Here is a 25,067-nt window from a genome sequence, read left to right as displayed (position 1 = left end):
CACTGGCAAAATTGGAAATAATAATGGTAGTTTGGTGATAATTACGTCAAATACAGACTGAACAGTTAGGTACCCATCAAATGTCAGCTATTATTAAAAAAAAAAACTTTTATGGTTTTGAGCAGCTCAAATACACAAGAGTATGTTATAAAAACTTGTAAATTTATGGACGGTCAGAATAAAGCCAGTGGCACTGTCCCTGGTCAGGGAAATATTTTCCAGTCTTTAGTTACTTGAATACTGTTGTATAAGATGTGCCTTATGTAACACATCATATACTCTCAGCCACACCGGCTTAAAGACTCATGGCCACTTTTTCTTTCTTTCCTTTTTCTTTTTCTTTCTTTCTTTCTTTCTTTCTTTCTTTCTTTCTTTCTTTCTTTCTTTCTTTCTTTCTTTCTTTCTTTCTTTCTTTCTTTCTTTCTCTCTCTCTCTCTCTCTCTCTCTCTCTCTCTTTCTTTCTTTCTTTCTTCAGTTGATGTTATCAAAGACTTCATGTAAGCCTAGTGCTCTCACTTCGTGCCTGTACCTGGAGCCTCTGACTATTCCTCAGGTGGCAGGAAATTGATGACCTATAGGTCAAATCTCCAACCAAGAAGAAAGGACCAGCAGAAATGTTTGTCTCCTTCCCTCAACCCTACTTGCCCATGGACTATCCTAAAGTGCAAGAGTTTATATGGCCTCTCTGAAGATGGTTTCAAGAGATGAAATCTATTGCACCTGATACTAAGATGTAGCCAGCTCTGTAACACACCTCTTCATATATGCTCTTCCTCCTTCTCAGCTCATTCTCCTCTTCCTTCACTACTGCTTCCTGGGATTTTATACCTAATAATGAATCAGAATATAAGCTCTTCTCTCAGGCTCTTTTTTTTTTTTTTTAATTTGGACTGAGATAAATGTTTTCACATTTTTTTTGGTCCTTATCTGAATACAACTTCTATAATTTATTTTGAATTGTTCTTTAAATTGACTCATTATCATACGGGGAATCTAGTTATCAGTTAGAAGTAACAGAATGCAACTCTAAAAATATCTACAAAGAAATGGAAACAATGTTATCAAATTATAATTAGATACTATTACCCACCAAATTTTAGTCTGAGTTCTCTCTTCCCTGTCTCCCATTCCCATCAGTAATAGAGTGTGTCACAGGGGTGTTAAATATATATTAGCAACACAATTAATCTTTCTTCCCAAGTTGATCAGAAGATTAAAATAGAATTAAGAAGAGAAGGACTCTCACTACTGCATTTTTAAATTGATGCTATTTCTGTGTACCACCTGATATCACTGATAAAGTCCCACATTTGGAGGGAAATGTGCTGGGCACTGTGAAGACCAAGATTTTGATGATTCCTATACAAATTCATCCAGAAACTCTAATCAGGTAAGAGAGATCCAAATTGCAACTTAAAAAAAAAAAAAAAAACACAAAAAAAAACGATATTCACATTTAGTGTGTATTTGATTGCATCTTGAGTAAACTCCTTTATGTTTATAGTAGCCTATAATAGTGAATCCAAATTCTGACTATGCTTAAAAATCAACAGGGAACTTTAAAATTGAGATCCACATCTCATTCAGGAATTCTCATTTAAATTGTCCTTGGATGGGGCTTAGCCATCAGTATTACATAAAAGCTCCCCAAGGAATTGTAATATGCACTTGGCGTTAAGAAATTGGTCTACGTCTTATAAAATATCATTGACAAATTAAGATGTATATGATTTTTTTTCCTGTCCAAGGCAGCATTATTCAGGGCACTTATTTTTCATTCAACAATTATGCCCTTTAATGTCCCTACCATTCATCAGCCTCAGAGGTATATAGTTTGGTATTTTGATTAGGCTTAGCTTTTGAAGGTAGCCAAGGGAACCCCATGAGGTGTTGCTGCACTTTCCCGACTGCACCCAGCTCCAGATCCCAGTACTGAAAATAAACACCCGGCACTTTAGCCCTCAGTGTCCAGAATTATTATCTTATCAGGATAAACTACTGATAATACAAATTCGCAGCTGCTACATTAGTGATCACAGGATTCTGTTTGAGTCCTGGTGGAAATATTAGCCTAAGAGTCGGTAGTATTGCTTGCTTTTTAAAGTTTCTTCTTTCACATGAATAGCTATTTAGTTTTACCTCCCTCTAAGACATACCTTTAGTCAACATTATTTAGATTTTCCTTCCATTTTTCTTTATTATTTTTTGATCTCTAAAAATTAGGCAGTAACTGAGCTCATTTATCTTACTAACTTAATCTTAACTTACTAAGTTTTAAATATTAGCTTGTCCTTTTAGTAATTTAACAACCTAATTGAAAATTATTAAATACATTTTATATCTTGATGGTCAGCCATGTTTTTTGATTATTTATTTGTTAGTATGGTCTAGTAGAAATTACTTAACATTTTTACTTTCATTAGCTTTTAAATATTCTCAAAGCTCCTCATGTAAATAAAAGATCTTGTTACAATAGCTTTGCAAATCTTAGGGCCATGGAAAACATTTATATTTTCATGCTAAACATTTTGTTCCCTTCAACTAAGTCGAAGTACTACATAACTTTAATGGTTTCTTTTAATGTCTTGGCTACTGGGAAGCTCAGAAATAAATGTATGTTTTTGTCATTTATTTATAGACATACTATACCTGAGCTTTTATTATACACTAGTTTAAATCATTTTTAAATAGTTGAAAAACAGTTAATTGGTTTTCATCAATTTGCTTGTATTCTAAATGTTTTTAAGAGTCAAACAGAAAGAAAATTCAAGATATTGTCTCAGGATTAAATAAATTCAAGTTGTTTTGTGCATGTAATAACTAATAAGAAATACATTATCTAGAGACAATACAAAAACTTATCCAGAAATTCAGAGAGAAATTCATGTAACTTAATTCAGAATCTCCTGAATTTCAATATGAAACTTTTCCATTTCCTACTTCCCCCCCTTTACATCCTAATTTATTTCACCAAAGAAAATAATTTTAAAAATTTTTTGCATGCTTTTCCCTCTGTTTGGTTTCTAAGCAAAATTAATCTGGAAAAAATATGCTTGTGTGTTTGTGTATGCACATGCAAGATAGCTTTCCTTAGCTATCTGTTCTTTCTATCTTTGTATATGAGTTTCTACAATGAGGCAGGTGGGACAGGTGGCTGCTTTTGAAATTTCTGTCTGATGCCTAACAAATTGAAAGCTTCCAGGAAATACTAAATCAATCCATCAGTATCAGTATCACATTCTGAAGGGACACCAGTTATTTTCTGGGTGAATACACTAGTTGCCCAGGATATTGACCATTTATTCTTCTCTAGAACACATCTCTTTTGTGAGAGCTTGGCTTCAGTAACACTTTAATTTGCACGACTAACCAAGCTGAACCATCACTGAAATGTATGTGGATTTAAATCAAGGGGATTGTGTTCAAAATAAATACCATTAACCCTACTGCGATAGCATTCTTATCTTACCAAATAGGAATATCAGTTGTACAGACTTCAGAAAATTACCCCGCATGGCTGAGGCCTTCAAAAATAGCTAATCTTTGATTTTGGTCTTTTTTTTAAAGTTGTTTACTTATTTATTTTATATAGGAAAACATTATTTTAATTTCTCTTTTAGTTTATTCATTCATTTATTCATTGCTTCAGCAAATATTTGTTAAATACAGCAGAGCACCAGACTTTGGGCTATTTGTTTTTGGAAATACAAAAGTGAAAATGAATTCTAGTCTTCAGATGTTAGTAATCCTATAGAAGAGGCAATGAGGCAATTTATGATTTATTCTAATTGATATAATTCATGTTTAAACAAACGTATATGTATGAAGTGAATGCAGTCACAACATTTTAAATTATTTTTTAATTTTCATTATTCAAGGAGAGTTTTATAAGATTTAGCATTTGTTTTCAATTGTCCGGTACCAAGTTGCATATAACACTTTAACTTTTCAAAATACCCCTTATGAGGCATAAACTATTAGTTCTATTTTACAGAAGAAACTAAGGCATAGAAAGATTAAGAAAATGTCCCAACTATATTAAACACTATGTCAAGGATCCAAGTTTTAGATCGATATCTATCTCTATAACCTAAACTTATTAATTTCTGCCACATCACACTGTTTTGTAAAAGGTGGTATGTTTTATTTGCTGCTAAAACTATCTCTGTGAATAAAAGAATCAAGATGTGGCATCATCTTATTATACATATTAATATGTAAAAAGATGTGTCCAAAGGCTCACCTATTTGAGTTCCACAAAATCAATGGCAAAGTCACAAAAAGTGTTGGAAGAAAATTTGACACCTAGTTTAAAATGTAGAAACTGTGATTCAAAAGATTAAGTTACTTGATGAAGATCGAATATCTCTTTAGAACCAGAGGCAGGAATTAAAACAATTTCATCTAACATCAATTTCAGACTTCTTTTCACTACTTTCTTATTCTTACTCAGACATTGGTATTTGGCAAAGTCATTTCATCATATATGCTTCATCGTATTCACTCTGTGATAACATGTAGCCATCATGGTTACAGATGATAAAATGCAGACAGTACAATCCACCATCTTTATTTCCACAATCTTTATGTCTTGTGGGGAACCAGTGTTTCGATGTCTTCAGGCTCTGATCAATTATGCCATATCATGTATGCTTTAATAAATCTTATCCCATTTAGGGGCACCTGGGTGATTCAGTTGGTTAAGCGACTGCCTTCAGCTCAGGTCACGATCCTGGAATCTCAGGATTGAGCCCCACATCGGGCTCCCTGCTCAGCAGGGAGTCTGCTTCTCCCTCTGACCCTCTCCCCTCTCGTGTTCTCTCTCTAATTCTCTCTCTCTCAAATAAATAAATAAAATCTTTAAAAAAATTAAAAAATAAAATAAATAAATTTTATCCCATTTAAATCCACTGGCAACGCACAGACACTGGTTTAGAGATTTGTGGAACATGGCTTATATCTTTAAAAACATTTTATAAAAAAATAAACATAAGGCATTTCTTTTTTCTATTTTGAGTCTTTAAAAATCTATAAGCACGCTGACTTTTGCTTCTGGGAAGATACAGTAGACATAATTTTTCGATTCTTCCCTCCAAGTACAACCAAAAATCCCGGAAATTATATATAAAACAAATGCAAGATGACTGAAAAGTGGAGAGAAGAAGGCAGCCCAGCTAGGGAACTTGGGACTGAGGAGCAACATGGCGGTGAGTTCCCTGGGCTTTTTTTTTTTTTGCCTCATATATCCCAGACTTGGAACTGAGTAAGCTGGCAACTGAGAAATGCCAATATGCACAAACAACAACAACAAAAGCTTGCTCTCTCTAGGCAAAAGACCAGAAAAGATTCTAACTAGCAAGGTGCTATTCTAGCCAAAAACCACATAAAAAACTGTGACCCACACACACCCACACCAGCAAAGGCCAAGTGGGGAACCTGAACTTAGACCCACACCTGACAGTAGTGAGGTGCCCTTCCCCTTTCTATTAGACTGGTGTCCAAAGAAGCCTTGAGGAGAATCAGGACTTTTAGCATCATCCAGGAATAATGAAGCTAATCCACAGTGCTGACAGTGGAGACCAGCTGGGAAGCTATAACTCCTACCATCCCTGTCCGGAAGTAAAGACGACAAACAATCATGCCTCAGGGGTCAATAGAGTCTGAGTGGGGAACCTTAGCTTTTACCTCCACCTGGCAGTAACAAGGCAAGATCTCATCTCCCTCTCCCATAGTGATACCAGGGAAAGTCAGTTAAAACAGAAGGCTTAAATAAGATGCAAAATTTCATACAATAAAACAACAATGTCCAGGTTCAATAACGAATCACTCATCATACCAAGAACCAGGAAGATCTCAGAAGATCTAGTCTGGGTGACAGTGTATTAATTTCTCTCTCTTTTTCCCATTAATATATAATAAATCTCCCCATGGAATTAATTCACATTTTAAGTCATCATTTTAATGGATTCATAGAATTCTATTGTCTTATTCTTCCTATTTTATCACATTTCCATTTGGTCACTATTCTTAAAGATTGGAAAGTTAATTGAAATTTATTAAATTCAGATTATAGTTTGAATACCTATTCATGTCCAAAGACATTTAAAATATATGAAAGCCAATACTGATATAATAATCTGAATATTAAGTTGTATTTCTTGAATTCAGAGAAGTGTCAAAGACAATAAAACACCTGAGTTTCCAGTAACCCTTTAGGATTCGCTAGTCAATGGGCTTATTTGTAATATACTTGACTGCAATGCCTGTTATGTAACATGCAACAGATACCATCAGTTCCATATATTCCACTGGCTAATCTGTTGGAATTTAAGTTCACAGAATGCTTCTGGTAACAAATATATTCTATTCTATTTTTTGTCTATGGTCCATAGAGCTGTTCCTAGGCACAGAATCCCATGTGTCTGAGGCATTCTAGTTAAAACAGAAAGATAATTTCCCACCAGGAAACCTTTCTTCACATCTCACTGTAAAACAATTACTCATCTTAGTGGTTGTCAATGGAAGCAGTTCCATCCCTTCTGGGAGTTTTGGAAAGTACTGGTTGTGATTTCACTTGATTGTGGGATGGGAGTTGGGTAGAGAGGTGGGAAGCATTGACTAGGACATTCAGTGGTCAGGGACCAGGAATCTCGTTGTACCGGGACATAGAGGCCAATGCTATACAATGAAGTGAGACTCAGCCAAGTTTCAAATGTCTTACAAGATTTTTTACACAGGTGAAAACCTATTTACAATCATGAAAATCTAGACTTTAACTCCATTTTACATATATAAAGAGTATTTTTTACAGAGCCCTTCCCTATATGTTTATTATTTTTCAAGGAATGCAACTTCTACACAAATTGAAGGGTGACTTCACTTCATTGTGTTTAGATAATTATCAAGAATTTATTACCAATTTTAAAGAACATCTGATCACTTCTTTACATATTCTCTCTTAGTTTGTACATTTGCATATTGAACTCTGTCCTCTGTTATTATAATTTACTTTATACATGCCCTTTATATTATAATTCAGGTATTAAATTGAGCTTAGGAAAGTTATCTATAAAGATAGATGAAATGCAAGATTTCATTTTCGAATAGGAATGGGAATGTTACAAAATATTTTTTAATTAAAAAACAGGGACATTGCCTTTAATAGATGGAAACTTTACTAATTAGCATTAGACACCACAATCAGAAACATTAGAAATTAATGTTGCTTTTTTGGGCCTTGGTTTCCAAGTCTACAGATTATCCCAGTTAATGGTGGAAAATTTTTCAATTCACTAAAATTTATAGTGACTGTTCATTCTGATGGTGACTTTAAATCAAAAATTAAAATTTTAAAATCCAAATATTTTACATCTTTTAAAAATTGAAATCATAATGCCTATTTTTTGATGATAGGATATGGTTTTGACCTTTCTAAGGAATTCAAACTTATGTTGCCTGAAAATTCACTTTTCTAGGCATTAAAACATATTTTATAAGTTTCAGAATCTAGTCCTCTATAGATTTCATACTATCATTAAAATGGTATTTTAAAGAGAGTAGTATCATAGATGTAAGTACAGATTTGAAAGAAAGAAAGAAAGAAAGACCAAAAGAGAAAGAAAGGAAGATGATAGATGTCTTTATTCATTTATGGAATGAAATAACTGATTCTACAAGTAGAAAAGAAATATTTGGTACTATAAAAAATTAAAATAAATAATATCCTTATTACTTATAATTGACTAGTATTTTTTAAAAACTTGTTCTCTTATTTTTACTCAAGAGAGTTCATATCATCAGAGTGTGTTTGACTAGGAGGAAGATTATCCCATATCCTCCTCATTCTAGAGATAAATCTTAGGACTTACTATTTTTGCTTGGGAATATACTCTGAAAAACAAAACAAAACAAAAAAAACTTTGCACAAAGTTTCTAAAAGAGTGTCAAAAATAAGAAACATCAGCAATTGCAATTTCTAGGAACATGAACAACATCTCTCTTGGAAAGGTCTGTGCCACTCAGGTAGCTAGCTGATGCCTTCCTAAGAAATGATTAACACTTAGAGTGTAACTGCCGGGAGAAAGGCTCTAATCACCGTCTTAGCCCCTGTCAACATTAGTCATTGTTTCAGCTACTGGAACAACAAAAATGACAGATACAGAGCAGAAATAAAAATGAAACAGAATGAAATTATTGTCTGGTTTTTTTTTTTCCTTTTTCTTTCTTTTTTTTGGTGGGGGGTTCTAATAACTGGATCAGCCAGGAGGATTAAATTATATATTGTTAAGCAGATAATTCTTTTCTCAATAAATATGTAGGTAGAACCACATATTTAGATAGGTAGTACCACACAAGTTAATGTGGTATTTAAAATTAGAAAAGCCCAAGAAATTATTACATTTTATAAGTACAAGTCATATTTAAAACATATGTGCTTCTATTTTATTATGACCTCACCCTAAGATAAAATCAAATATTAAAACGTAAGTTTGATAGAAGATATTAAACCTATGAATGGATTTGTTAAGCTAAATATTAGTAGATAACTAAATTAGAAAAGGTAAAACATATTTTTAAAAAGAATCTCTCCAAACTTTATCAATTAGCTACATATAGGTTGCTTCATTCTCATTAAAGAAGATACACTCTCAAATAATTCAAACTGTAACATCAAACTTCCAATTAGTCAGCTCCCCTGGGAATATTTGATCTCTCTCTCTCTCTCTCTCTCTTTTTCTTTCTGTCTACTGTATTTCTTCTCTACTGTCATCTGTTTCACCCAAAATTAAAAAAAAAAACACACACACACAACCATGTAAAGGAAATGATCTTTTCTGAAATTATTATTTCTCTTGCCACTTGTTAATTTTGCTTTGTCTCAGCCCTTTTTGACTTTATAAGTCGAACAGTACTTTTTCTCTTCTTATATTTCATGGTCAGCATCTAAGTCTTTCATAGAATCTTTAAACCTTCATAACTTTACTTCTACTTCCTAAATATCATTCTTTTTAATTGTATGGTTCTCCCTAAAAAAAAAAAAAAAATTGTATGGTTCTCCGTGTCACACATTTCTGCAGTGCCTTTTATAATGCATGCCAAAATATAAAAAAATAAAATTCGTTATGTTGGTTTGCTGACCTGTTTGAAAAAAACCATATACAAAGTCTAAGGAAATATATCAATTACATTAGTATGGTTGCCCAAGGGGAACAAAACAGCAGTGAGGAATGAAGATAATAAGACACACACACACACACACACACACACACACACACGGGCCTGACACAGACCGATCAATAGAAGATTAGAATGAACTCATCTAACTACACAGGAATATTTTAGATAAGGAGCACTTGGCTTCTGTGAGGACCTAAGAAGAAATCTTCTCTAAAATGTATACTTTGATTTCTAGGGCTTCAACTCAGCTGCACAGGCACATGACAAATTAAGAATTGATACTGGTCATACTTTTTTACATATAAGTTAGTTAAAAAGATATAAGTGGGAAAAGCAAAAATCCTAAGTGGATAGGATATCAGAAAAATTGTTCTCTTTCAACAGTATCATGTAACAGAAGCATTTTTAGAGTTTTCTAAGACTTCTACAGCATTATGCTATATACTCCTAGAATTTTTTTTTCAGAATAAGTATCATTTCTTTTCTTCCAAGGGAAATATCTTGTTATTAAATCTTTACTTTAAGCCAGATTGCATCTTTAACCTTTCTTAAAGATATTAGGAGATGACCTAGCTTTCACTTATACTCTCAGTCCCTTAGTTCTATAGTTATCTTAGTAATAGATTATAAAACAGGTAATTAATCAAGAAAATAAGCTTAAGAGTATAATAGGTATCCAGAAATTTAAGTCAATTTAAAAAAATGGCATTCAAGAACAAATAACTCATATTCTGTTTACAAAATAATGATTAAAACATAAAAGACAGTGGCTAATATACAGAAATGAGTGGTAATTCCATGGCACTGACCATGAACACTATGGCATAGCAACCACAGAATTCTGATAACAGGCAAAATAATAAGGTAACTTTGGACCCATACACATACCTTATCCAATGAACATGATAAAGTAACAGAACATAAGAATTGAAGGTAATAAAAATTGAGTCTTATGTTTTATTGGAGGATGGATTATATCTACCCATTAAAAAAAGATTTCAGTGTTTTCTTTGCATTTCAAATTATAATGGTCAGGTCACCAGAGAGGGCCATATAACCAAGCAATTTTCTTAGACTATACCATTATTAAAATAAATAAAAGCATAGAGAATCCCCTCCCTTTTTTGGTAAAGTTAACTCTATTCCTAAATCCATGTGACACCTATAGAAAGGTCAGATCCTAACTGTTTCCTTAATTGCATGGAGACTTACATCATATCTTTTGTATGCAAAAGTATTATACAAAGTAAGTTGACTCAATCAAAGCGGTAATGACTATAAAGAGAAAATGACAATTCTCACTATGTGTTTGAAACACTGCAGAGAGAGAGAAAAAAAGCTGGTTTGTTCAAGTTTCTTTCAGAAGCTTAAATTGAGACCTAAAAACCAAATTCATAAATAAATTTTGTCTCAAAAAAGAAAAAAATTGCTTAAAACTAAAATAAGTTATCTCATCAAGTACTTCGAGTGAAATAAAAAAAGAAGATGTTCAAGGTGTGCTTAAACAATCATCTGGCAGAGATGTTGAGGTGGGGAGTGTTCATGTGTTCATTATTAGGTATAAAAACAAATTTAAGCTAAAATCAACACAAATAATATTCTCTAATTTTGTGAAAACAGAAGTCACTGTGAATTCAAAGATGTAGAAAAGATGACCCCTGTCCTCAAATCTAGTTAATCAGATAAAATATAGGTTCATTCAAAGGTGGCTAACAATACCAAAATAAATTTTTGAGATTTCAATTATAATTCTTAATATTTTGAGGTCATATCATACATTCAGAACAGAATTACAATTATTACTTTCTCTCCAATCTTTTCTTATTCTGTAGACCTTAAATTCATACACAGAGGGCTTTTTTATAAATGAGGCTTTTAGGAACAGTGTCATGAGTTAAGTGCTAGTATCTAGATTTGTCTTGGAACTCACCAGTCTGTTACACAGCCTTTCAAAAGAAAAATAAAAATCCACCCACTCACAGAGATCAGTCTTCTTCCACTTATTACATTAAAAGAAAATATTGTTCAATTTATCTTCAAGTATGGAATGTGTGACACAGACCTAAAAAGTCATTATCTTGAAAGATAATCACTCAGTCATTAAGGAGGGATTATGGGGGAGTAATATTATTTGGAGGTTTTATGGCTTTAAGAAGGAAGTAGAGGAAGGGACAAATTTGTAAATAAGCTGTTAAGCATTTTTGCATTGGCCTGAAGTTTTGAGATTCTTTTTTTTTTGTGAGGATCTTTATTATAATAATTTTTATGAAATTAAGATAGATGTGATAATGAGACCTGAGTCATCTAAATCCTGGTTCTGCCTAATTTGCATTAAAACAGAAAGAGAGATGGCCAAGTCAGCACACCCTACCTGCAAAGTGGCTCCCACTGCACCACATTTAGTGAGCGGCCTTATCCAGCAGGTAGCACTGTCCAGGACCAGCATCCCTTCAAAGCTCTCACTTGTGGCATCCTGCAAGTGGCCTCAGCCTGGACTGGTGCTAAGCCCAAGTGGCTCCCACCCTAGGGTGTGGGGTTCAGGAGACAACTCCTGCCCACAGCAGTCTCATTCCGGCCACAAAAGAAGGGCACACAGAGGGCACCACTGGAGCCCTTGGTTCTGGTGATGACAGGGGGCTGTTCTTCTGGACCCCACAGGATACCTTCTGCATAAGACCACTACTTTCAAGACTAGGAGATATAGCTCCACCCTAACAGAGAGTTAGGCAAAATGAGGAGAGAGAGGAACATGTTCCAAATTAAAGGAAAAGAAGAGACCTCAGAGGAAAAAACAAAACAAAACAAAAAACAAACAAACAAAACCTAAACAAAATGGAATAAGCAATTTATCTGATAAAGAGTTCAAAGTAATGTTCATAAAGACACTCACAGAACACAAGAGAAGAATGGATGAAGATGATAAGAACTTTAACAGAGAGATAGATAATGTGCTTTTAGATATAAGAGCTGAAAAATACAACTGAAGTTTAAAAAAGTACGCTAGAAGAAATCAACAGCATATTAGATAATGCAGAAGAACAGATCAGCAATCTGGAAAACAGGGTAGTGAAATCATCCAGGCTGAACAGCCATAATAAAAAAAAAAAAATAATTAAAACATGAGGGTAGTTTAAGGGATCTCTGTAACAACATTAAGAGCTTAAAGGAGTCTCAGAAGAAGAAAAGAGAAAGAAAGGTGCAGAAAATTTATTTGAAGAAATAATAGCTAAATCTTTCCTAATGTGGGGAAGGAAACAGACTTCTAGGGTTCAGGAATGAGAGAGTTCCCAACAAAATGAACCCAAAAAAGTCTACACTGAGACACATTATAATTAAAATGTCAAAATTTAAAAATAGAGAATCTTTCTTTTTTCTTTAATTTTTTTATTGTTATGTTAATCACCATACATTACATCATTAGGTTTTGATGTAGTGTTCCATGATTCATTGTTTGTGCATAACACCCAGTGCTCCACGCAGAACGTGCCCTCTTTAATACCCATCACCAGGCTAACCCATCACCTCACCCCCCTCCCCTCTAGAACCCTCAGTTTGTTTTTCAGGGTCCATTGTCTCTCATGGTTTGTCTCTCCCTCAAATTTCCCCCCCTTCATTCTTCCCCTCCTACTATCTTCTTCTTTTTTTTTTCTTAACATATATTGCATTATTTGTTTCAGAGGTACAGATATGTGATTCAATAGGCTTGCACAATTCACAGCACTCACCATAGCACATACCCTCCCCAATGTCTATCACCCAGCTACCCCATCCCTCCCACCCACCCCCACTCCAGCAACCCTCAGTTTGTTTCCTGAGATTAAGAAGTATTGAGATTTCATCAAGATTAAAAGCTTTTACACAGCAAAAGTAACAGTCAACAAAACCAAAAGACAACCGACAGAATGGGAGAAGATATTTGCAAATGACATATCTGATAAAGGGCTAGTATTCAAAATCTATAAAGAACTTATCAAACTCAACACCCAAAGAAGAAATAAAAATGGAGAATCTTAAAAGCAGGAAGACAAAAGCAACTAGTCATACACAAGGGAACCCTCATAAGACTATCAGCTAATTTTTCAGCAGAAAATTTGCAAGCCAGAACAGAGTGGCCCAAAATATTTAAAGCACTGAAAGAAAAAAATTTACAACCAAAAATACTCTATCTGGCAAGATTTTAATTCAGAACTGAAGGAGAGATAGAGTTTCTCAGACAAACAAAGTTAAAGGAGTTGATCACAACTAAACTGGCCTTATAAAAATTTTACAGGGATTTCTTTAAACAGAAAAGAAATGGCCATAACTAGAACAAAATTATTAAAAAAAACCCTCTTAGTAAAAACAAACATATCATAAAAGTAGTAGATCAACCACTTATAAATCTAATATGAAAGAAAAATGACAAAAGAAATAAAATCAACTGTATCAACAAGAAATAAGGAATACACAAAATTTAAAAATGTGAAGTATGACCTCAAAAGCATAAAACATGGTTGGGTAGTAAAACTTTAGTGCTTTTAGAACTTAGGTGACCATCAACTTAAAGTAGACTGATTATATAAATATATATTTATAAATATTTATAAATAAATATATATTTAATTTAAATATAAATATTGCAATATATATGAATGCCATTGTAACTACAAATGAAGAAATTGTATAATTACACAAAAAAATAAAGAGAAAATAATCAAAACATGACACTAAAGAAAGTCATCTGTCACAATGGAAGAGAACAAGAGAAGAGCAGAGAACTTCAAAAAACATCTTAAAAACAATTAACAAACTGACACTATACATACCTATCAGTAATTACTTTAAATGTAAATGTACTAAATGATCCAATCAAAAGACATAGGATGGGTGGGGCATTGGTGGTGCAGTGGTGAGCATAGCTGCCTTCCAAAAGACAAAGTTGAATGAATTAAAAAAGAAAAGTTCCATGTCTATGTTGTCTACAAGACAGTCACTTTACACCTACAGGCATATGATTGAAAGTAAAGGAATAAAAAGAGATATTCCAGGCGAATGGAAGCAAAAAGAAATCTGTGGCAGCAATATTTAAATCAAAAAAACAAAACAAGACAAAAAACAGACTTTAAAACAGACTGTAACAAGAGGCAAAGAGGGCATGACAATGACATAATGATAAAGGGATCAATCCAGCAAGAGAATACATCAATTTTAAATATGTATGCACCCAACATTAGAGTACCTAAATATATAGAACAAATATTAACAGACATAAAGAGAGAAACTGATAGTAATACAACCATAGTAGGAGACTATAACACCCCAGATACATCAATGAATAGATCATTCAGACAGAAAATCAACAAGGAAATATTGGCCTTAAGCTATACATTAGACTAGATGGACTTAATAGATATATACAGAACATTCCATCCAAAAACTGCTGAATACATTGTTTTCAAGTGCACATGGAACATTCTCTAGGACAGGTCACATGTTAGGCCACAAAACAAGTCTCAATAAGTTTAAGAAGAAGTTTTTTTTCCCCTATCACAACAGTATGAAACTAGAAATTAGTTACAAGAGGAAAACTGTAAAAATCACAGAAATGTAGATATTAAACAACATGCTACTAAACAACAAGTGAGTCAATGAAGAAATCAAAAAGGAAATAAAAAAAATACATGGGAAAAATAAAATTGGACACAAAATACTGTAAAATCTATGGAACCCAGCCAAACAAGTTCTAAGAGGGAAGTTCATAGTGATACAATCCTACCTCAAGAAACAAGAAAAACCTCAATAACAATCTAAACTTACACCTCATAGAAAGAAAAAAAAGAACAAACATAGCCCAAAGTTAGTAAAAGGAAGGAAATAATAAAGATCAGAGCAAAAATTAATGAAATATAAAGACAAAAAATAGAAAAGATCAATAAAACTAAAATAAGCTTCTTTAAAAGGATAAATAAACTTGATAAACTTTAGCCAAATTCATCAAGAAAAAAAAGAAAAAAGAGGGGACCCAAATACATAATATCTGAAATCAAAGAGTAGAAGTTACAACTGACAAAACAGAAATACAAAGGATTCAGGGCGCCTGGGTGGCCCAGTCGTTAAGCATCTGCCTTCAGCTCAGGTCATGATCCCAGGGTCCTGGGAAGGAGTCCCACATCAGGCTCCCTGCAGGGAGCCTGCTTCTCCCTCTGCCTCTGCCTGCCGCTCTGCCTACACGTGCTCTCCCTCTTTCTCTCTGTCAAATGAATAATTAAAGTCTTAAAAAATAAAGAAATACAAACGATTATAAGAGACTACTAGGAGGGGCGCCTGGGTGGCTCAGTTGATTAAGCGACTGCCTTCGGCTCAGGTCATGATCCCAGGGCCCTGGGATTGAGCCCCGCATCCGTCTCCCTGCTCGGCGGGAAGCCTGCTTCTCCCTCTCCCACTCCCCCTGCTTGTTGTGTTCCCTCTCTCGCTCTCTCTGTGTCAAATAAATAAATAAAATCTTTTTTTAAAAAAAAGAGACTACTAGGAACAACTGTATGCCAACAAGTTGGACGACCTAGAAGAAAAGGATAAATTCCTAGAAACATACAATCTTCCAAGACTGAATCAGAAAAAATATATATATAGAAAATGTGAACAGAATGATTACTAGCAATGAAATTGAATCAGTAATCAAAAACCTCCCAAAGAACAATTTTACTAAACATATGAAGAAGAGATAATACCTAGTCTTCTCAAACTATTCCAAAAAGTTAAAGAGAAAGGGATGTTTCCAAATTTATTCTATAAGGCCAGCATTACCCTGATACCAAAACCAGACAAAGGCACTGCAAAAAAAGAAAATTACATGCCAATATCTTTTCTTCATAAACATACATGCACAAATTCTCAATGAAATCTTCAATTAAAAATGATCAAGAGGACCTGAATAGAGATTTTTCTGAAGAACATACAGATGGCCAACACATACAGGAAAAGATGCTCAACATCACTAATCATTAGGGAAAAGCAAATCAAAACCACAATGACATATCAGCGTATACCTGCCAGAATGGCTAGTATCAGAGAAACAAGAAATAACAAATGTTGGGAAGGATGTGGAGAAATGGGAATGGTCATCTGCTGATGGTGAGGATATAAATTGGTGCAGCCACTATGAAAAACAGTATGGAATTTCCTTAGAAAACTAAAAATAGAAATGCCATTTATTTCAGTAATTCCACTTCTGGGTGTTTATCCAAAGAAAACAAAAAGTCTAATTTGAAAAGATATACATACTCGTATGTTCACTGTAGCATTATTTACAATAGCCAAGATGTGTAAGCAACACAAGTGCCCATCAATAGATGAATGGATAGAGAACATGTAAAATATATATATTGCAATATTAACTCAGCCATAACAAAGAATGAACTACTGTCTTTTGTGAAAACATAGATGGATTTAGAGGATATTATGCTACATGAAATAAGTCAAAGAAAGTCAAATACTGTATGATATCATTTACATGTGGAATCAAAAATACAAAATAAACTGACAAAACAAAAACAGACTCATAGATACAGAAGCAAACCGTAGTTGTCAGGGGTAGGGAGTTGGGGAGATGGGCAAAATAGATGAAGGGGATTAAGAGGTACAAACTTCCAGTTATAAAGTAAATAAGTCACAGGGATCAAAAGTACAGCATAGGGAATACAGGCAATAATGTTGTAATAATTTTATATGGTGACAGATGGTACCTAAACTAATTGATCATTTTGTAATGTCTATAAATGTTGAATCACTATGTTGTATCTGTAAAATTAATGCAATATTTTATGTCAACCATACTTCAATTAAAAAAAAAAACAGAGAGAAGAAATGAAAACAGTTTTATGTCAAGATTGGATTGTATTTATAGTCAAAAGTTAACACATTTTCTCTATCCTATGTCTTTATGTAACAGAAAAATCTCTGCAGTATTCAATATGCCTTTTATTAAATAAAAAAATGCTATTGGTTAAAATGGAATTCTACAGAAAAAATCTCTGCAGTATTCAATATGCCTTTTATTAAATAAAAAAATGCTATTGGTTAAAATGGAATTCTACAGAATTTCTTTTTTTCAAAGACAGAATGAAGCAGAAGCTACTAGAGATTATATAACCTTGAAATCCTTGTTGCATTATACAGTCCTATGGTTTCTATAATTCAACTATCCAGATGCATATTTATTAAAGGCCAGATGAGTGGGACACATTCGCTCCTTTACAATGAAGATAAAGATAATGAAATATAGATGGATGTAAAAATGTAATAAATTTTGAAAAACTTTCCCAGTTTTGGGGCCAAATCAGATTTTTTTTTGATGATAAAAGTAGAGGGAAAGTAAAATGTAATTCTAAGTTTGTGAGACAAAATTGGTTAGCGTCCTGTGGTAGGATAAAACCATAGCCTTTAAAGTAATGTTCTCCTCTCGACATTTGCATTTCTACAGGACAGAAATCTTTTCCCCCCCAATTTTATTGAAATATAATTGACATATAACATTATGTAAGCTTAAAGTGTATAACATGATGATTTGATATTGTATATATTGCAAAATGATTACCACAATAAGGTTAGTTAATACATCCATAACCTCATGTAGTTAGAATTTGTGTGTGTGTGCGTGTGCGTGCGTGTGTGTGTGTGTGTGTGTGTGTGTGTGTGTGGTGCAGGTGAGAATATTTAAAATCTATCTTTCAGCAACTTTAAATATACAATACAATATTGTTCACTATAGCCAGCCAGAAAGTATCCTGGTTTAGACAGGGATGCAAAATGGAGAGTGGAAATCTTAACTAGGCATATATTGTTTAAGTATCAAAAGAAATCTTTTAAGTTATATTAGAGGTCTGATGACTGAACCACTTAGGGTGGCTATAATTACCATACATAAGAATACACTGTGGGGGTAAAAGCAAAGCAGGTATATATAAAAAAAAATAAATTGAAGTGGATAAAGCATTTCTATAAGGCACTATGGAAGCATTTTCTGTATCAGTCCCTACGAGAAAGTAATACCACATCCAGGACAATGATTTTCCTGACTGCCATTTGAAAAGCATTATCCAATAGCTTCTTTTAGAGTTTCTCTGCTATGTTCTTGGGCACATACTTTTGTACTGTATCCTCATAATAACCTTGAAGGTTAGGTAGAGAATTTGCATATTAAAAAACTAAAATTTATGAAGATTAAATGATTGGCTTTTATTTTTATTTTACTATTATTTTTTTGCTGATGATGGCTAATTTTCATTCAATAGCTATTATTTTATTTTGTTAAAAATATTTAATTTATTTAAGCTAAGGGAAAAAAAAAACAGTTTACCCATTTCTCCCACTCCCACCACCTCTTGTAACCACCAGTCTGTGCTCTGTATCTATGAACTTTGTTTACTTGTTTGTTTTTTATGATTCCACATATAAGGGAGGTCATAAGGTATTTGCCTTTTTCTAACTTATTTCACTTAGCAGAATGCCTCAAGTTCCACCCACATTGTTACAAATGGCAAAACATCATTCTTTTTTGTGGTTGAATAATATTCCATTATATAAATATACTATATTTTCTTGATTCATTTGGCTATCGATGGACACTTGGGTTGCTTCCACATTTCACCTACTATTAATAATGCTGCAATCATCATAGGAATGGATATATCTTTTCAAGTGTGTATTTTTGTTTTCTTGGTTTACATACTCAGAAGTGGAACTGCTGGATTATATGGTATTAGTGTTTTTAATTTTTTGAGGAACCTCCATACTGTTTTCCATAGTGACTGCACCAATTTACATTTTCACCATCAGTGCACAGAATAAAGTTTCTAAGAGTTAGACTGTCTCTGTGGTAGCAAATGCACGTGAACAAATTTTTCAAAAATATTATCCAGTTTTCTTTTTCACTTTATATTCAATTGGATTTGTTCAAACAATTACATATTTTTTTTAAATTTTATTTATTTATTTAACTGACACAGATAGAGAGAGACAGCTAGAGAAAGAACACAAGCAGGAGGAGTGGGAGAGGGAGAAACAGGCCTCCCGCCAAGCAGGGAGCCCGATGCGGGGCTCGATCACAGGACCTGGGGATCATGAACTGAGCGGAAGGCAGCCGCTTAACCAACTGAGCCACCCAGATGCCCCCAAACAATTACATATTTTGAAATCTCTTGATACACATATTTCAGGCAAGTACAGATTATATTTTTTTTCAAAAGTATAATTGCTTAAATCTATAATCAAGAAATTCTCAGTTAACTTACATGTCTCTGGGATCCATCATATTCACATCTTTCAATTTTTCCTAGGCTGCCATCTGAGAAATACAGCTTCTCTGCACGGTGGTCAATGGTAAGACCATTTGGAGTGAGTATGTCTGTACTGACCACCACTTGAGCATTTTTCCCAGTCAGGGTAGATCTCATGATACTTGGATGTTGTTCATTCCAGTTGGTCCAAAACATTAAACTAATTAAAATGAAAATTGTGATAATAAGTTAAAATTTTCATTAACAACAGAAACAGTAGAAATATGGTGATGTCAAGCTCTTTATAAAAAAAGCAAAATTATTTATTCTCTGACCCTTAAGGAAGTCTAGGTAATAAGTGTAGATATGTATATTATATATGCATGTATGTTTTTCTCAGTTTCTTAAAATCTAGAAACTATTTCTGAAAAACAATTATCTTGTACATTCTCTCAAATAATTTGATTAAATTGAGTCAGTTTGATGTATAGTGAGAATTTATTTTAATTAGGGATGAAACAGTTATCCTAAATCTTCTGTGAATGTATTCTAACTTAATTAATATCATGTTTCAGCAGATTAAGTATAATTGTTTTAGACATCATTCTTAACCTAACTATATTTATTTTCTTTAATTGGCAAATATCAAAATCTCCTTCTCTTTCCTGGTTTGCTTTTTAGATTCTGCATTCTCCTTTGCATATGTCTTAGAGAAATACAATTAATAAACTACTATATTTCTTTAATTTCTTCTCTTCTCTCTTTGTCAGTGTGATTTTTTAAATAAATGACAATGTTGATTTTGGAATTCCAGAGGTTAGTCTCAACTCCCTAAAAGTATTATCTGTTACTTAGAGATTTTATAGAATGCTTTAAATCAGTGTCTGTCAACCTGTTCTTTGGGGAAGCCTTTACAAGTTACTGGAAAAACAGAGAGTCTGTAGAGTTCCAGTTTCTAATCCCTATTTTTACAAAAACAGCTCTTCTGTCTCTTATTTTATCTATAGGACTGTCCCTAAGAGTTTATTTGAGGACTGATTGTTGCTGCTTAGAATGGAACAAAGGAGAGAAGGAAGGAAGGAAAGAAGGAGGGAGGGAGGGAGGCAGGAAGGGGAGGGAAAAAGGGAGAAGGTGGGACGGAAGGAAGGAAGGAAGGAAGAAAAGAACAAGGAATAAAGGAGGAAAGGAAGAAGGGAGGAAGAGAGAGAGGCTGACAGGCAGGCTATTTTACATATTTGAAAAAAACATGCTTAATATATGTTGACAAAAACTATTTGAAATAATATTTAATATTTACAGCAAAATTATACATACCATTTCTATGTCTTATCATTTAAAGGTCATGCAGAATTATAACCAACAAAATTTTCAATATGTGGTTTTTTAGTATTATGCAAACACTTATTACTGAACAATATTCAAGTCACAACAAAAATCTTTCTATTTGCTAATTTAAAATAACTCCCACCAATTGAGAAAAGCTGGGTCAACTATGTTCTTTGTTAAAATGTTTCATAGCCTTTTAATCTATCCTGTGCAACATGAAAGTGTTCTAAGTGAGCAAGTGTCAAAAATATTTTGTCCTATGAATGAGTAAATTTGCAAAAACAAATGGCATTCCACTTTCTTAAATTACACAGTAGTTTTATCCACACACTGTGACTTGTGAAAGAAAAATAGTTAAAACATTTTAAAAGTTATGCATATAATATAAAGTATTAAGTATACTTGTCTGCAGTATTTTCCTAAAATATTGGTTTTAGAATTACAGAATTTCTGAAGGTATTAGTATTCCTTTAATTTCACCTTTCATTTCACAAATAAGAAAACAGAGGCCAGAGAGCTTGAGTAATTAAAATTATAGTAATTGAACCAAGTTTTGAACCTAGAATTTAAGATTTTATTTTAAAATTTCTGTTCACCAACTGACATACATTTTCAAAAGTGATTTGAAAGTGTCATTGATATGTATAACAAAAAATATTTTTATACTTTAAATTTTAGTTATATATAATTTTTCAATTAAAACATTTTGATGTGTTTAATTCTAATTTACAGTTCACTGTATGTTAGATGGAAGTGTAATTTTAGCTTATGTAGTAAATATAAGATAAAGCACTTATCAGTTAAAACTAATCATATATAATATTGTCAGTCATCTCCCTTATGTTTATTTCAAAACTGTCTTAGAAATTCCTTTGATTAACTACAGACACTTATTATTGTCCTAAGATTCTCCTGGTGAACCGTCAAGATCAAAGCAGTTGATTCAACAACAAGCTGTATTGTGATAGGTCCGTGGTGTGAACGGAAGCAGCTCCCCCCAGGCATCTGAAAGCCTGTGTCCATCTGAACTAAATCACCAGAGCTTGTGAGGAATCAGCTTTCTCTCAACCTTCAGAGTCTTCATTTAAGATGAAAGTGTTAACTGAATTAAATCTAATCTCATTTCTAGCTCTGTAAGAGTGTCCAGATATAGTTATTCACACACTGACTAATTTATGCAGTCCTTTCTTCTTTCAAGTGGTCAGGGTCAATGTTTATCAGTAATTGTTTTTTTATCCTTCATTTTTTTCTTTACCACGTCTCAAAAAGAGCTCTTCTATTTCTACTTGGTGAAAGCCAGATTTGTCTGATGTTTATTTGCTTAAGAACAAAAGTACTTTCCAGTAGTAAAATATTCTTATAATATTGAATGAAAGCAGAACTTCATAAAAATCTTTTTTCTGCATAACCCAAGCTTTGTTCTTCTTTTTTCATAAAATTGCTTCCTTATGGCATCCACCCCAAACATGATTTTTTTCTAATTTGTTTTGTTTTTTATTCACTCTATACCATAGCTTGAGTATTTCTTCTTGTCACAAATTCTTTGTATGTATTATTTTAAATGCCTGCACAATATGTCATCAAACACATGTGGTAAATTTAGGCTCTTGTCAAGTTTTTGAAAATATAGCTGCACACAGAGTTATTGTTGTTTTCTGTGTTTCAATTGGAGAGATTCCCAGTTGTTAAAATTACTTAATTAGATTATAGAAACATCTTTTAGTTTTTAATACATGTTAACAGGTTTTTTTTTTCAGATTTATCATCTCAATCACCCATGCATTAGTGTCTTCTTCATATACCTTTTCCATCACAGTATTGTTTCTATTTTCCCTTTCATCATTTAAATTTGCTTTTGCTGGAATTCTCATGGAGTTGGTACTTGGCATTTCACAAGCCTGGATTCTAATTATTCACATTTACAATGCTCTTTTTAAAAAATAGTTTTATGAATCAGGAAAGGAAAACTTCAAAGAATACCTGTGTCTTAAAAGTTAATTCTTTTTAAAATTAACATATCTTTGATAATCTTTGACTTATAATGAAGAAATAACAATTCACTGTTTCTTACTTTTGGCATTCATCCAGGGCTAGCACATGTGGGTGGTCATCCTCTGACATGGCAATGACTGCCTCCCTGTCAAATGCTCCTGGCCGTGTTTGGTCCACTGTATGTCTGGTGATGGATGAGGTAGTGGAGCTGGTCCAGTACAGTGTATCCCAAGCCCTGTGATAAGCAAGTCCTTCAACAGAACCCACATCTGATGGAGGAAAGAAGAGAATAAATTTACACTTTTATCTACAAAAGACAGTTTCTCGACAGAAAAGGAATTTAAGATATATTCATATATTTACATGTTATTTTAGCAATCATTTCTTCACAAACTCTCCAAAATAAAAACATATTAATTTTGATGCCTACAACTGATAGCTGATTACACACAGCAAAACTGAGCTATGAACTGGTATATTTGTCACAAGAGCAGTTTTTGCAAAATGATGTCACTAAAGTCTGAATCGTCTCACCACGTCCCCAAGAAAAAGAACCTCAATTAGGCAAATAATTTTTATTTAAGAAAATGCTCTCTTTTTTTCATATCTCAATCATTAATTTTCAGAAAGTATCCACTGTGCAATAATTTACAGATGCTTTTGAAAATCATATGTAGAGATTCCCATCGAAGTATAATCATAATGAATTTTATCTTGATAGTATATCTGAAGACATCAAGGAAAAGTTAACACATCAACAACTACAAGAGTATTGAAAAGCCAAATCCAACACCACACTTCCAACTATTAAACAATGGTAGAGAATGTTTTAATAAGTTACTGCAATAAGTTCTTTAATTCTATTCAGCTAATGTGATATAAAAGTAAAAGAAAATGAAATTAATTACTGGCTAACATAGGCTTTAAGTGTTGTCAGAAAAGATAAATGGTAGCACACAGGTTCCAGTACATAAAAGAGACAATGTGAAAAACAAGAGTAATTATTTCTTAAATTGTTTTCCCAATTACACAAGATAGCTGTGTTATTTTTCAGAGGTGCTTTGAGTACCTTTTTTAGTATAATCAAATTATTATAGTTTTTCCTTTGTGTTGTCTGTTTTTCTCAGAGTTATTACTCTTAGCATGTTTAATTTCAGGGAAGGATATCTATAGCTTTGGCAGTCATGCTAAGAAATTAACATTATAACAAGCAGAGTTTTTCCACTGTATATCTCTCAAAAAATCTCTGAAAGGAATTATTCAGCTCTTCTAAAATTAGGTAAATAAAAAGAGTTATTTTCAGGTTTAAGATGGGTAAATATTTAGTTTGATGGTCGATAGAATTGGGAGTGCAAAACAATATTAAAGTCTTTTGAACTAGATTTCTTTAATGTGATTAAGTTTTGTCATTTTTTTTCTACACACAACTGAGAAGAATCCACTAACAATAAAATTATTAGCTACCATTTATTGGGCACGGTCTTTCTGCTAGGAATTGTGCTATTTTGCATGCGTCACTTTATCGGTAAGCTACTCTGTGAAGTTTTATTGTTCTTCTTTTCCTAAAAAGGACACTGAAACCCATGGTCACAGGACTGACAGAGTTAAAGTAAGATTTTTAACACATGTTCATCTGCTTCCAAAAGCCTATATTCTTTAGCACTACCATTTAGAGATGGGTTTATAGCCCCTATCACCAATGCTCAATCTACACAAAGCTAGAATCAAACAAATGACTCAGTTTCAACCTGTCTCACTCTAGGTGAATTTTATAACCAGTTATTTACTATGAGTGGCCTCCTCTCACACATTCAACAAAACAATTTACAAGAAATTAATGTGGGTGATTAGTATGGAAACTTAGGCCAGAGATGATGGGAGAAAAATTATTAAACATAATTACAATAAAATCTGTTAAACTCTTTTTATATGAATCATATGGCATTCTTACTTGAGGTGAGTAGGTGGGAGATTGAAAATGGTCACAGTTACTTCCATCATTAATAAAAAAAATCATCCATTCCACTGTATTTTTTGCACTTTCAAACCATATTAGAAATGAAGCTAACTCTATTAGTAGTGTAAGTAGCATTATGCTCTTTCATCATTCACAAACAGAATGAGAAATGGTGTAGCTCTGAAAAAAATCCACGTATCAGAATCATTCATCAACCCTCATTCTGTATCTTCCCCCTCTACTGGCTTTGACAGATCATCTTCATGGCCACCTTTTCCCTGCTGCATGAGGAAATAACACTTGGTATCACCACTGAGATGAAGCCGACTCTCATTTTCTATGGTTGACATAGGTCCAGGTTT

At 33.2% G+C, this 25,067-nt stretch overlaps 1 protein-coding gene across 1 annotated transcript in view; it reads right to left on the bottom strand.

Annotated features, from left to right (window-relative positions):
* Positions 1–25,067, bottom strand: part of LRP1B (LDL receptor related protein 1B) — a 1,894,461-nt gene that overhangs the window by 339,072 nt on the left and 1,530,322 nt on the right. The window contains exons 42-43 of the mRNA XM_073905704.1: positions 22,828–23,017; positions 19,446–19,650 (exon numbers count right to left, since the gene is read on the bottom strand). Of these exons, the coding sequence (XP_073761805.1) occupies positions 19,446–19,650; positions 22,828–23,017 (395 nt within the window). The remainder of the gene's footprint in view (positions 1–19,445; positions 19,651–22,827; positions 23,018–25,067) is intronic.

This window comes from Callorhinus ursinus, unplaced genomic scaffold (assembly GCF_003265705.2).
Source record: "Callorhinus ursinus isolate GAN/ISIS: 27379988/994484 unplaced genomic scaffold, GSC_fseal_2.0 scaffold2, whole genome shotgun sequence".
NCBI lineage: Eukaryota > Metazoa > Chordata > Mammalia > Carnivora > Otariidae > Callorhinus > Callorhinus ursinus.
The sequence above is the reverse complement of the archived record's forward strand: the minus strand, read 5'-3'. Positions and strand labels throughout refer to the sequence as shown.